The sequence below is a fragment of the Oryctolagus cuniculus genome, chromosome 9, assembly GCF_964237555.1.
Source record: "Oryctolagus cuniculus chromosome 9, mOryCun1.1, whole genome shotgun sequence".
NCBI lineage: Eukaryota > Metazoa > Chordata > Mammalia > Lagomorpha > Leporidae > Oryctolagus > Oryctolagus cuniculus.
The window spans coordinates 100,611,631-100,626,961 of record NC_091440.1 but is presented as its reverse complement, the minus strand read 5'-3'; the positions used below and the strand labels follow the sequence as shown (position 1 = coordinate 100,626,961).

The 15,331-nt window shown below is 39.5% G+C and overlaps 1 protein-coding gene across 1 annotated transcript in view; it reads left to right on the top strand.

Moving 5' to 3' along the window:
* Positions 1–2,789: 2,789 nt before the first annotated feature.
* The window catches only part of LOC100353846 (alpha-2-macroglobulin), a 59,140-nt gene continuing 46,598 nt past the window's right edge, over positions 2,790–15,331 (top strand). The window contains exons 1-11 of the mRNA XM_008259804.4: positions 2,790–2,982; positions 3,955–4,138; positions 4,920–5,079; positions 5,190–5,242; positions 7,496–7,516; positions 7,805–7,973; positions 8,341–8,425; positions 11,024–11,144; positions 11,694–11,811; positions 11,956–12,065; positions 13,087–13,248. Of these exons, the coding sequence (XP_008258026.2) occupies positions 2,897–2,982; positions 3,955–4,138; positions 4,920–5,079; positions 5,190–5,242; positions 7,496–7,516; positions 7,805–7,973; positions 8,341–8,425; positions 11,024–11,144; positions 11,694–11,811; positions 11,956–12,065; positions 13,087–13,248 (1,269 nt within the window). The 5' untranslated portion in view covers positions 2,790–2,896. The remainder of the gene's footprint in view (positions 2,983–3,954; positions 4,139–4,919; positions 5,080–5,189; positions 5,243–7,495; positions 7,517–7,804; positions 7,974–8,340; positions 8,426–11,023; positions 11,145–11,693; positions 11,812–11,955; positions 12,066–13,086; positions 13,249–15,331) is intronic.

Sequence of the window (15,331 nt, the reverse complement as noted above, 5' to 3'; positions counted from 1 at the left end):
CACCATCTTTTCTTTTAGGAAACCCAAACACTCATTCCAGCCTTAGGAGATAAACAGTCACCAAGAGAACCTGTCAGCTTGTCTTGCTGGGCCAGTCTCAGGAATTGAATTCCTGACTGAAGCCCATGGTAATCCATTGTCTCATGGTTGCCTCAGACCATGCCCCATCTTCATGTCTCCTTAGAAAATTATGCTCTGTGTGATCTTGGGTTTCTTCTCTTTCTTCAGTTTCACAGCATCTTCTGTCTTTGGCAGCCAGTTCTCATACATTGGCCATTTTTTGTTCACCCCAAACAAATGGTTCCAGGTCAAAAGAGAAACAGAGAGACATCCAGGAGAGGCTGACATTGAAGCAGAGACTTGCTGAGGGTACAGACATAACATATATTGTCCTTTATCTGGCTCCCTGATTCCTCTTGTTCTGGATTGTTTCTGTTTTATTTCTACCTTCTCCATCTGTAATGTTTAACCAGAGAACTTATCTGATGAAATAAGAATTCCAAAACTGTAGTCTGTATCGATTATAGTGGCCCTGCTTCCACAGAGTTTCACAAAGTTAATCCAAAACAAGAATCTATGTTTTCTAGAGATGCTGCTGACTTCCTTCCTGTGCTATTACTGATGGCAGACTTGCAACTATTGCCTTATCAGCCTTGGAGATTGGTAATCGTGACTGTTACTATGGGAGGCAGAGGAAAGGGAGGACTCCTAACTCCTACTGCTTACTTCCCTGGAGTCCTGAACTTGAAAAGAAAAAGACCTGACCTCCTGTTACACACACAGCAATCCTACAGGATGCATTATCCACACTGGCTTTTGGTATTTTTAAAAGATTTTATTCATATAAATAGATCCAATTTCATGTATCTCATAGGCACAATTCTAAGAGGATAACCATGTTTACCTTCTTCCTTCTCTCCACATTGGATCATATGCTCTCCTTGGTGTTTTTCAGTAACCTGTTTGGGTGTTCTCCTTGCATTTACTATATTGTCTCATTATTGTCTGTTCATGGAATTATATCTATAACTTCCTCCACTATCCTCTAGGATTAAAAACAGTACCTTTCTTGAAATGTTCCCTAAGTACAACACATGTATTGCTTTTAGTACTAAACGACTCTTTGATGAATGAATGAACAAATGCAATTACTATAATAGGTGAATTGGAACAAACAGGTTCACAGACTTGTGAAACTTTTTTATTTATGATTGACTGGAGCTTTTTTGAGGCAAGTAATTGATAGAGAAAATTTTTATTTTCTCTTCCATCTTCTTAATTCACCCTACATGCCCTCCTACTACTGTCTTTTAAAGATTTACTTATTTAGGGGCTGGCGCTGCAGTGCCCCAGGTTAAAGCCCTGGCCTGAAGTGCCGGCAACCCATATGGGTGCCAGTTCTAGTCTCGGCTGCTCCTCTTTTGTTCCAGCTCTCTGCTATGGCCTGCGATAATAGTGGAAGATGGCCCAAGTCCTTCAGCCCCTGCAGCCACATGGGAGACCTGGAAGAAGCTCCTGGCTCCTGGCTCCAGACTTCGGATCAGTGCAGCTCTGGCTATTGCAGCCATCTTGGGAATGAACCAGTGGATGGAAGACCTCTCTCTCTGTATCTACCTCTCTCTGTAACGCTGCCTTTCAAATAAATAAACTAAATCTTTTTTTTTTTGAAGGCAGAGTTACAGAGAGAGGTAGAGAGAGTGAGAGAGGTCTACCAACTACTGGTTCACTCCCTAAATGGCTGCTATGGCCAGAGCTGAGCAATCCAAAGCCAGGAGCCTGGAGCTTCTTCCATGTCTCCCTTGTGGGTGCAGGGGCCCAACGACTTGGGCATCTTCTGCTGCTTTCCCAGGTGTATTATCAAGGAGCTGAATTGGAAGTGGAGCAGCCAGGACATGAATCCTTGTCCATGTGGGATGCTGGTACCATGGGCAGCAGTTTTGCCCGCTATGCCATAGCTCCAGCCTTCACCACTGTCTTTTTTTTTTTATACCAGCTGCCACTTAATACTTCAAGATTTCCACTGATAATAATTTATTTCCCTTCCCTGGAACATTTTCTTGGGATCTGCAAAATGGGGAGTCTACATCATCTAAAAGGAAAAGACAAATTCACTTCCCAGCTAGTACATTAATATATTACAGAAAGGACTAATGTATATCCCAAAGAGTAATACCCGAGACTTCAAAGAAATAATCTTTCTGCCAGAAATTGCTTTGGCCTGGTTGTACACTATGCATGCATCAGTTTCCAACTAAGCTGTGATGTGAGAGAGTTAGAAAATTATTATTCTAGCGATTGAGTTGCAGCATAGTGACATGGGTTAGGTAACTGTTTTCAGAGTTCCACATTCAGTCTCTCCTTTACCGTTTGTTTTAAAGAGCCATGGATGTAGCACATGAATGGCCAGAGAAGGGAGAACTAATTACCTCTTAGAAAGACTTTCTAAGTCAGTGGTCTCCTTGAAGGAAGGGGGATGATCTGGGTTGTCACAGCTGGGGGAGTGCTACTGGATTCAAATGAGTACAGGCAGAACATCTTACAATCACAGGACAGTACCTCACAATGAAAGCTTCTCAGAGCTACATGTCAACAGTTGCTGAGGGTGAGAAAGCCGGTCCAAAGACAAAGGAAGTCGGTACTGACTCTGACATGGACTTCCACCCCCACAACCCTTTACTGCCAACAGCAACTATGCTGGCACTGCTCCTGAGCCCATCAGGATTTCTCCTGGTGACCACTAAGAGCAATGACCCCTACAGGGAATGCTGGCCAAATTCTACACACTGTGTCTGCATAAAGCGACAAAATCCCAGTGCCTCAGGGCAGTTTCTGGGACCAGGCTGACTGAAAGGAGGAGGACAGCACATTCTAGAATCTCCTGCATTGTCTATGCACCATGGACAAAGGCAGACGTGCCCTGCCATGTCTTTTTCTAATTCTTCTTGCCTTCCTGTGTGCAGCTGCTTCAGTTTACAGAGTACCGTGAGTACCATGCAGGGTCCTCTTTCACACGCCCCTTCTTTGTAGGTTCAACAAACATCCCCCAAAATCTCCACTTATAATAGTCTTCCTTTTTATTTTTTGCTTTTTAAATGTCAAGTAGTTATTGCATGTTTATGGAGTACAATGAAATGTTTTAATGTGAGTCTATAATGTGGAATGGTCAATTAAAGTGAATAAACAGATCCATCACTTAACTGACTTATCATGAGACATTTCAAATTCAGTCTTGTGCAATAGGGAGCACTGGGTTACTCTTCAAGAATTAAATATGGCAAGTGAGAGTAATCTTAATTCACTATTTAATGTACTGAATAATTATCCCTTCCATTTTCTTCTCTAAAATACTAAGTTTGGGGGGATTGGCATGTTGCAACAGTGGGTTAAACTGTCTCTTCAATACTTGTATCCCGTATCAAAGTACTGCTGAGTCCCAGTTGCTCCACTTCTGATCTAGCTCTCTGATAATGTGCTTGGGAAAGTACCAGATGACTGTCCAACTACTTGAGCCCCTGCCACCCATGTTGGAGAACCAGATGGAGTTCTGGGCTCCTAGCTTCAGCCTGGACCAGCCCTGGCTGTTGCACCATTTGGGGCGTGAATAAGTTGATGGAAGATTTCTTTCTCTTCCTGTCTCTCTCTGTCTCTGTGTTTCACTCTGGCTTTCAAATAAATAAATAAATAAATCTTTCACAAAAATATTAAGTTCAGGAATTTTAGTGTTGGGGGTTGAGTGAGGTAAGCACATCTTTCATACCCCCCTCAACTGTGAGTACGGTAGCACCAACTAAGTTGAATTTTTGCCACTATCAGAAAAGAGGTTGAATCATTTCTTTGTCATGCACTCATGCTATATGCTGCTAGTCTGCCTTCTCCAGGTGTAGAGCTAAGCGTGGGATAAAGCCACAATCATGGGTATTCATCCTCTACTGCCCTGAACTTCTTCTCTTCCAGGCAGTATATGATGCTGCTCCCCTACCCACTTCACACTGAGACTCCTGAGAAATGCTGCCTCTCTCTGAGCCACCTGAATGAGACTGTGACTGTAAGTGCTTCCATAGTGTCCCATAGTGGAACAATAAGCCTGTTTGATGACCTCGTGGCTGACAAGGACTTATTCCACTGTGTTTCCTTCACGGTGAGCACTCATGACCTATCCAAGTTTTGTTTCCTTCCTTCCTTCCTTCCTTCCTTCCTTCCTTCCTTCCTTCCTTCCTTCCCTCTTTCCTTCCTTCCTTCCTCCCTTCTTTCCTTTATCCCTTCCTTCCTTTCTTCAGATTCTAATGGTCAGAGACATGGAGATTCATTTTAAGTAACAGAGAGTTAATTTAGGTTTCAAAGAGAAACCTAGAGAGAGAGTCTACCCCTACAAAAGAAAAAAAATTGTAGATTTTCCTATCCTACAATGAAGGAAAATAGCATTTATAAATATGCTAATTTTCTATTTAATTCCCCTTTTAAAAAGTCCTACTAGCCCAAGAAAGCAGGAGCTATCTTCTGGTAGTGAGTCACAAACTTTGAAATATATCAGAACTAACAGGGACCCAGTCTTTCATATATAATTGATATCCTGGGGAAATTTCCAGTTTCTTCTTCAGCCAGTACAACCTCAAGACATCATTCTTACCACTATTAGCATATTCATTTTTCCTTCATGGTTTTTGGGATTGAATCTACTTTTTGATTATATTTACTCTGCAATGTTGACTATGTTTTAATCGCTACTGTGAAAGCACATGGAAATCTAGATTTCATTTGTTACATCTCTGACTTCCTCTGCTCTACATTATGTTTAAATAATAAATACTGCACCCTGCCTCCTATTTTCTTGTGCTTCCAAAGGAGAACAGGTAAAGACTAGATACTAAGGCCTCCCACGGGAGAGATTATGGAGGTTCTCATGGCCTTTTTGCTCTTAGCTCCCAAGATCCTCATTTCATGGGGACACAGGAGAACTTTTGCTCAAGATAAGAGGACCAACACATGAGCTTCATAAGCGTTCCACAGTGTGGGTGAAGAACACAGAAAGCATCGTTTTTGTCCAGACAGACAAACCAATCTACAAGCCAAGCCAGTCAGGTAAGAAGATCCACGGTGGGAACATTGTAGAACTTAGGAGACAATCACCCTCGCCTGTCACCCAACAGGCATGATTTCTGGTCCTCATAGGAAAAAATTCTCTGTTTCAGTTGAGTTTCGAGTTGTCTCTGTGAATAAAGATTTGCGACCACTGCATGAACTGGTGAGTCTTTGACATATGTGTACAAGTGTGATCCATAAAGTTCAACAAAAATATGTATTATAAATTCAATTGTTCCACCAATTTTTAAAATATCAGTGGTTTGGGGAACTAAAGTCAGTAGAGAGCAAGGGGAAAAAGACTATCAGGGATATTTCTACTTCAACAAATCTGAAATCAATCGCAGTAAACCTAACACAAGTAGAGAACCAAGGATTGCCAGAGAGATGACACCATGGTCATTCTGTGACTGTAAGGCTATTACTGCCGTCAAGTAAGTGAATGCTTGTCCTCATATAGGACAATTTCTGGACTGCCTGAGTGAACTGCTGTAATCATGAGGCCTTCTAGGGTATTATGTTAATAACATAGTATGTGATGTTTGCATTTATATTTGCATATTAGATTGTTCAGAAGATTTATTTTAAGTGCTTAATTGTGAGCTCTGAAATTAATTTTCTTTTTTAAAATTTATCTCAAAGGCAAAGTGACAAAAAAAGAGGAAGAGAAGAGAGAGATAGAGAGAGAGAGATAGTTGGGAGCAGGGGTGAAGAGGGGGATGGGGAGAGAGGAGAGAGAGAGAGAGAGATTGATTTTCCATCCTCTGGTTCAGTCCCCAAATGGCCACAATAGCCGGGACTGGGTCAGGCCGAAGCCAGGAGCCAGAAACTCCATCTGGGTCTCCCACATGGTTGGAGGCACTCAAGTACTTAGGCCATCTTCTGCTGCCTCCCCAGGCTCAAGAGCAGGAAATTGAATTGGAAGCCAATTATCTGGAATGCAAAACAGCACTCTGAAATGGGATGCTGGCATCTCAAGGGGTAGCTCAACCACTGTGCCACAAAACCAGCCCCATATATTTTTACTTAATATCTTTTCTGCAGAAATTTTGGTGATTTATGTTTCCTGGAAAATTATTTATTTGCCTTCAAATGAAGAGTCATATTTATTTTAGATTTGTTGTATCATTTCAATTATTGTTTCTAGATTTCTGGGCTTGCCTTTTCCCATTTTTCTAAGAAAGTTGGATAATAACTTACTTTTTATTTAGATTTATTTATTTATTTGAAAGGCAGAGTTGAGAAAGAGAGAGAGAGAGGGAGAAAATGAGCTTTTCCAATCTGCTGTTTTTTTCCCCCAAATGACTGTAATCATTTCATTCTATTCCTCAAAGATAATTTAGATGGTTTTATTCTTTCCTTTTTCTCTTTCCTAATTCCTGAACTATGATTTCATCCTTATTATTCTTTTTCACCTGCTTCTTTTTGTTTTTTATAAATATGAATGTACATTTTACTGATTTCTATGTTTTTTAACTATTAATATTTAGGTCTATGTTTCATACATTAAGCACATTTGAGTGAGACCTTTCATATTATTTTCAAATTATTGATTATTTCTGTTCATATCCTCCTAGATCTAAGCACTTTACCAAAAATATTTTTTCAGTGACTTTTGTTTTTCAGTTTTGAGTGTTGGATCCAGTTAAAGGGTCAGGCATTTGGCACAACAGTGAAGACATCATATGGGATGTCTGCAGTCCCATTCCAGAGTACCTGGATTGGAGTCACAGGTCCACTCCTGATTCCAGCTTCCTGTTAATGCAAACCTTTGGGGGCAGAATGTGGTGACACAAGTACTTGGGTCTCTGCCACCCAAGTGGGAAGTCCAGATAAAGTTCTGGGTTCCTGGCTTCAGCCTGACCCAACCCTAACTATTGCAGGCATTTGTGAAGTGAACCAGTAGATGGAGGATCTCTCTCTCTCTCTCTCTTTTTCTCTCTGCATTTCAAATCAATAAAACTTTAGAACTTTAAAAAAAAAAAAAAAAGGGTAAGTACTCACCTTGGTTTCCTACAACAGCCCCTAGCTTATAATTACCTGGGAAAAACTAAAATCAGTACCCCCTCTCATGCTCCAAAAATTTCTTTGATTTGAACAACAAATTATATGACTACTTTGTCTAGGGATGGATCACACAGTATGCCGGAGAAACTTATTCATAAGGTCACCCCAAATCTCCATTCTAACATCCCTTTTTACTGTTAACATAGTTGATTCAGTCAGTTCTTGGGCTTCTACTTTTAACTTCCTTTGGTGATGTGTCTTGCCTTGCAAGTCCCTTTTTTACATTAATTTCCTTGAATTTTAGCTAAAATTCCAGTCATAATGTCCAGTTCTTTAAGTTTATTTGAGCTTGCTGTATTCATATCAGGAAGACTTCTGAACTCACCTTTCTTTTTCTTTTGCTTTATAGTTTCCATTGGTTTTCATTGAGGTAAGAAATTTGACATATTCCATATTCAGAGAGAAACCAGTGCACTAAAACTAAACTGCTGTTTGGAAGGTCATGACAATATTCCAAAGGCAATGTGCATATCTGAAATCCCCAAACATTCTAGAGAACTGAGTTGTTGTATCCCTCTTTGCCTCTACCTCTCTCTGCTTAAGGAAAAACATTAAAATTTTCCCAAATGATTCCATACAGCAGTTCATTCTTCAATGCATTACTGTCTGTAAATTCTTTATTTACTTTGATAAGTAATAGCCAGTTTCATATATTCAGGATCCCAGAATGAATCGAATTATGCAATGGCAGAATGTCAAATCAGAGAATGGTCTTAAGCAATTGTCCTTCAGCCTGTCATCAGAGCCCATTCTAGGTTCCTACAAGATAGTGATACTAACACAATCTGGAATGAGAACAGAGCACTCCTTCACCGTGGATGAATTTGGTATGGTTTGGGAAGGCTGGGGAGGGAAAGTGGAGGTCTCATAAGCTTCTCGTTGCTGGGGTGTGAATCCATGTGAATGTGTTAAAGCTCCATTGAGAGGCTGGACTTCATCTGATTCCAACCAGAAACCTCACCCATGAACACAAAAACTCATAAAAGTTTTGGGATTTTGCAAATGTTTTTCTTAGTTCCATGGAAGCCTCTATGATTTCCAAGGACTAACATGCTCTGTGACCACTCAATGTTATCAACTTCCTGGATTTTCCTTCAAAGTATAAAGTCACCATTTCAGAGCACTGGTTTATCATTTAGGGAACAACAAAAATAACTTGCCAGCCTGCCCCATTTCTCTTTACTCTTTCAACAGTGCTTCCCAAATTTGAGGTGCAAGTAAAAGTGCCAAAGGTAATCACCATACTGGAGGAAGAAGTGAATGTGTCTGTGTGTGGAATGTGAGTTCATTTTTGTATTTTGCTCTGTTTGGTAATGTCAAACACTGACAATATTTTGCATGCACCATAAAAACTTGTACAAACTCCTGAGGTAGCTCTCCTCCTTCTTCTAGAACTTCCTTTTTATGAAATCCTGTGTTTTTCTTACACTATCTTTATGAAAAATTTAATTTGCACACAACATTTGTACATAGTTGTAGAGTACAGTGTCATAACTCAATATATACACAGAAGATAAGTCGTCAAATCAGGACAATAAACATTTCTACCTCCTCTAACATTTATCACTTCTGTGTGCTAGGAAATCACTGACTCTTCTTTTCTAGTTAGTTTAAAATAAGTCATAAATTGTGTACCCTGCAGTTACTCTACTGTGCTCAGAACACAAGAACTAATTACTCATGTGTTTTGGTACCCATTATCCATCCTTTCTCTACTCCCTTCTGCATTAAACTTCTGTATTTCTAGTGATATTATTCCATCCTCTTATTCTATGTAAGAATATGTGATATATGATTTTCTTCTTTCTTTCTTCATTAAAATCACTGCTTTATACCCATGACTGCCCCAAATATCTGCTGTTTAACTTTGTGGTATGATGAAACAACTTGGGTAATTCTGATAATGGCAGAGTTTTTCCCGTGAGGGAATGAAATGTCTTAGGCAGCAAAGAGACTTCGCATCATTGGAGATACAAAGGCACAGGATAAGACCCTCTCAATAGAATGTGGAAAGAGAATCACACACCAGATGTGATGTCATTCTGAACCATCGAGGTGTAGTAGAAACAGCCTAGAACTAAGAGTTCCCAGCCCTTGCTGTAAATCTAGCACCTGTCACTAAGTATTTTGATTTTAAGCATATTACTTTCTTTTTCAGTTATTTTTTAAAAAATGAATATCTATTTGGAAGAAGAGAGAGAGAAAGCGAGAGAGGGAGAGATGGACAGACAGAGAGAAAGAGACCTTCCATCCTCTGAATCACTCCCCAAATCTCCACAACACTCAAGGGTCATAGCTGGGCAGCTGGGTCAGGCCAAAGCTAGGGACCAGAAACTCCATCTGGGTCTCCCAAGTGGGTGGCAAGGGCCCAAGTCCTTGAGTTATCTTCTGCACCCACTAGAATACATTAGCAGAGCTGGATCAGAAGCAGAGGTGCCAGGACACAAACTTCAATATGGGATGCAGGAGTCCCAAGTGGCAGCTTAACTCACTGTGCCACAATGCCCACCACCACACCACCCCAGCATATTACTTTCTTTCTTTGAACTTGCATTTAGCTATCAGAAAAATAAGAATATTGAATTAAAAAATCTGAAACTGCTATTGAAGTCTACAATCATGGAAATAAAAATTCCAAATCCTCCTATAGCAGAGGTAACTCACACATCTACCTAAGGGTCGAATACAGGAGAGCCTGCTTTCTCAGTTTTGGTATGAGATATTACAATAAACATTTTTTTAACTCGAGGGGCAGACAGATGGGTGTACAGAGAGGGAAATAAAGAGCGTATTTATCCACTTGTTCATTTCCTCTTTCCCTGAGCTGTCCAGGGCTAGGCCAGAGTCAAAGCCAGGAACCAGAAACTCAATCCAGGTCACCCATATGGGTGGCAGGGACCAAATCACTTGAGTCATCACTGCTACCTCCCAGGATCTGCATTAGCAGGAACCTGGATCAGGAACTGGAGCAGGGACTCAAATGCAGATACTCCAGCATGGGATATGGGCATCTTAAATGGTGTCTTAGCTACTAGGCCAAACATCTGTCCCTTATAATAAACATAAACTTGGTTAATCCTCCGCCTTGCAGCACCGGCATCCCATATGGGTACCGGGTTCTAGTCCCGGTTGTTTCACTTCCAGTCCAGCTCTCTGCTGTGGCCCAGGAGGGCAGTGGAGGATGGCCCAAGTGCTTGGGCCCCTGCACCCGCATGGGAGACCAGGAAGAAGCACCTGGCTCCTGCCTTCGGATCAGTGCAGCACCAGCTATAGCAGCCATTTGGGGGTGAACCAATGGAAGGAAGACTTTTCTCTCTGTCTCTCTCTCTGACTGTCTATAAATCTACCTGTCAAATACATAAATAAATAAATTTTAAAAAATAAACATTTTGAAAAGAGTAAATGGAAGAACTGGAAAAGAGAAAGGTTACGATAAACTTGGAGGTACTCAGGGTTTGTTAGGGAATATTTTTCAATCTATTGAGCCACCCTTCCAGTTACCATCAGCCATATACTGTAAAGCCTGGGAGGCGGCAGCATCGACTGGTCAGATATTAAATTGCCTGAACTCAAATCTCAACTTCCCCTCTTGCCAGCCAGATGAGTGTACCTCATCTGCCAGTACTACAAAATAGAAAAAGCAACATCATCTCTCTCATGAGGTTATTAAGAGGATGAAATTATTTAATAGAGGGAAAGCCCTTAGAAAAAAAGCTGAGTGCACAGTTAAGTATCAAGCATCAGTCCATTTGCTGTTAACACTATGGAACTATACAGTAAATGTATGATTAACTGACAATGTGAAATAGGAATGGGAAGGCAGTGAGTCTGTGCTCTGTGGAAAACCCTTTGTCTCTACATATTTTTCTTGTGACAGATATACCTATGGGAAGCCTGTCCCAGGACATGTAACAATATGTATATGCCCACACGGTTCTCATTTCCTGAACAGGGATCAAAGCACAATAAATCTTCCCTGTAAGGAAGTCAGCCAGCAGGTGAGTGAAAACTATTCAGAAGCTCTTTAACCTCCAAGAATCACTATAAAATACAAGAATCCCATTCAGAAGAACTATATCCATATAGCAAAAGATCGTAGTCCCACCACCACTACTATAGAAAGGAACATTCCATACATTACAACTGATTATCTAAATCATAGTCACAAATAAGCAGTGATAGTGGTTCTTTAAATAATAGCTAATAGTTATTAAGTTCTTACAACTTGCCAACCAACGTTTTAACATATTATATGTCTTAATTTATTTAATCATCACAACAGCTTTATGAAGTAGGTAGTATTATTATTATCATCACTCTGTTATAGAGGAGAAAGCAGAAAACAGAACATAACTGTTTCACAATCGTGGCATACAGCAGTCAGGTGCTAGGACTGAATACCATGCTCTTTCCCAATAGTCTATATTATAACCACAAGACAGTTGATTGATTTCCTCTAAAGAAGACCTCATGTATTGGTTTGGGTTGACCATCACTCTGACCTGCATTTCATTTTGTTTTCTCTCTTTGTTTTTCTTGCTTATCAGATATACAGCCAAGGCTGTCTCACACAACAAGTAAACACCAGTATGTTCCAATTAAAGGATTCCAGATATTTAATTAGGAAGCTTCAAGTGAATGCCAAGATTAAAGAGGAGGGGACAGGTTTGTGGGTTACATAAAATATGGGAGACAACACCATGAATATGGATGCCTTATTCTTCGTGAGATTACAGCAAAGAAAGTAAAGAAATAATTTGAAAGCAAGTGGCTCATCTCCATTTGTTTTTCTTTTTATCTCTTTCTCAGGACTAGAATTCACTGGAACTGGGATAATTGAAGTCACAAGAATCATAACCAAAGTCACATTTGTGAAAGTGAATAAATACTTTAGACAAGGTATTCCAGTCTTTGGACAGGTAAAGTGATTTACGATTCATGTAAGTTTCATGTAATCTAACACCCAAGTAATACAGGCCTTTCTACTCAAGATCATACCTGGTTATCATTATCAATTGCTTCATAAGACCAAAATCAGAAGACTACATATGCAAGATCTTCAGACAGATTGATGGTGCTCATGAAATCTATAAGCCCCACAGAGTTACCATGCCTCAGTCATTAAGTAACAGGGACTAAATGTTCATAAAAAATCCACACTATCTCTAACCCTCCTTTCTTGATAGATATTATCTAATATCTGTAATTACTGGCAATTCTTTTGTCAATTTTATTGAAGTATCTTAGTGTATCTGCCACTCTTAGTTCAAATGATAAATGCACTGATGATTAAGTGCTCTCAGATAGAAGCACAGATAAATATGAAGGCATCAGTAGTGTCTTTAAGGACATGAGTCTTAGTGGATGTGTGATAAATAATACTCTTATGTGACAGGAAACAAACAATAACATGTGACCATTTGATGTTATCAGTAATTAATGATTAATGAATTATCAACAGAAATGTTTTCTGGTAGGTTTTTTGTATGGTTCCCCCAAAAAAGAAAAGATATTTATGTACATTGCTCTTTGGTACTAGAATTCTATAGTTTTGATTCTGCATATGGGGTGTCTTCAAAAAGTTCACAGAAAATGTGTATTATTAAAAAAAACTATATATGGCTTTCAAAATGTTTTCATACCAAAATGAGTACATCTTTTAATTTCACTTTTAAGTACCATCAAATATGTTAAATCACTTTCAGGATAGTTAGCAAGTACTACTCTGCTTTTAATTTCAAAAAAAAAGAACACTGCAGAATTTCAATGATAAACATTTGGAAGAGGCAAAAGTCTCAAGCTGGGACAAAAAGGAGAATTAAGGTAACATGAGATTGATGTGTGGCCTTTACACAATATCAGAAAAAATTTTTCTCTTGAATTCCTGATAGGTGACATTGTCAAGTGTAATCTACAGTTCTATTCACTGTTCATTTACAGGTACGCCTAGAGGATGGAAAAGGAGTCCCTATCCCAAATGAAACCATTTTCATCCAAGCTCACAGTGCAAACTTCTTCCTTAAAGCTACCACTGATGAGCATGGCCTGGCACAGTTCTCTGTCAACACCATCCACGCTACTAGCAACATCCTCATCATCAGAGTAAGTCCGGAAGTGAGGACCTAAAAGCAAGGAGAAGCTTGGTAACAGCACTGTAATTCAATTCCCCCAGAAAAGATATTCATGTTCCAAACTGAGCTGTTTTAGGGTGAAATATGGGAATACTGGAATAATAAAAGCACTAGGATAAGGAGTACAGAAATGCTCATACCATGAAGCTATTACTTAAATATTACATTCTTCACCAGCAGTCATCCTCTTTTATTTTTATTCTGCTATATATTTCTCTATTCTATACTTTCAAAGAAAGAAAAAGTAAAAGAATATGTTTTGTTTACTCAATAGAGAATAGACAATGGGGGAATGCAGGTATTTTGTGCATGCGACAGAGGCATCCTATATCATAATGCCTGGAGTCAGTCCCTGCCTCACTTTCCTTCTTTATCTTTTAAGTGTACTTATGTATTTGAAATCAAAGTGGGTGGGGGGGCAGAGAGAGAGAGAGAGATGTCAATCTTGCATCTGCAGGTTCCCTTTTCAGATGAGCACAAGGGCCAGGGCCAAGCAAAGCCAAAGCTAGGAACCAGGAGATTCTTCTGGGTCTCCCATAAGGCTGGTAGACTCAAGCACTTGGGTCATCTTCCACTACTTTTCCCAGGCCGTTAGCAGGAAGCTGGATCAGAAGTGGAGCAGTTGGGACACTGAACCAGCACACACAATGGATGACAGTGTCATGTCCACTATGCCACAATGCTGGCCCCTTCTGCACTTTCAATCCAGCTTCCTGTTTATATGTACTGGGTTTCTCTGTCTTCCAAATACATGAAATAAATATAGGATATATTTATTCATTTTCTCAATCAACAAACGTTCCTCCCATATGTGTATGTCCTGGGCACTGTGCTAGTGCCTGATAAGAAAAATAATCATGTTTCACATTTTTATGGTGCTATATCATTTTATGAAACTCCACAAAGTACTAATATAAGAGCTGTGTATTTTATAATCAAAGTATGAATGAAGCATAATGAAAGTGGAGAGAAAAGACCAGAAAAGACCACACAATCTTTGGGGAATAGCAGTTAAAAGGAAGATGAATCCTGAAGTAGTATTTTTTTAAAAGATTTATTTATTTTTTTTATTTTTTTTTCACTTCAACACATTTAGGTGGTTTATTTTGGCTTTAATTTCATCATTTTGGAACAACACATCTGTGACTTAGGTAAAACAAGAAAATACAAGAGATCAGACTGTTTCAAAGTTAAGAACAAGGCTTTAAAAAAACAAATAAATGAACAATACACAAAAACCAAAAACTAAAAATCACATGCTGAAACCAAGTAGAACGCCAGGATATCAGCCCATCAAAAATAACTGAATTGCTCAAACCTAATTCAAATCCCGAATCTGCCATAACTTTTCTGCCTTTCACTGAATTTCTTTTTTTAAAAAGATTTTATTTTTTTGAAAGGCAGAGTTACAGAGAGGCAGAGGCAGAGACAGAGACAGAAGTCTTTCATCTGCTGGTTCACTCCCCAAATGGTCACAATAGCTAGAGCTGGGCCATCCAAAGCCAGGCCCCAGGAGCTTCTTCCAGGTCTCCCATGCAGGTGCAGGGCCCAAGGATTTGGGCCACCTAAATTCTGAAATATTAAGGAGCAAATTTCTGCATAGGTACATAGAGACAATCGCCACTAAAACATCTTCTGCAAGGTTCTAGGACATAGAGTTTGAAGAGATCTTATAAGAGTAGTCTATGATATCACAGTAGTGGTAGCATTTGCTATGAATTGCCTCCACTACTTATGTATCCAACTGTAGTACACCCTACTGGATAGAGAAATCTATTTGCTAAATCTAAGTATCACACTCTCTCCAGTGCGCTATCCTAGTGTTTCTAGCTCTGACCTGTCTAGGTAAATAATCTACACAAAAGGTACTCTTCAGTTTTCCCTATTCATTAATCTATTATCTCCCCCAAAATCTTCTGTAAATGAAGGATACTGTCACTTACTTCACTTAATAGTTCATTATTTAGAATGGAGGACATTTCTTCCATTTTTACTAAGAAGCACAAAATTTCTAATTGTTCAGTCAGATGGGAGGGCAAGCATATGCGGCCTGT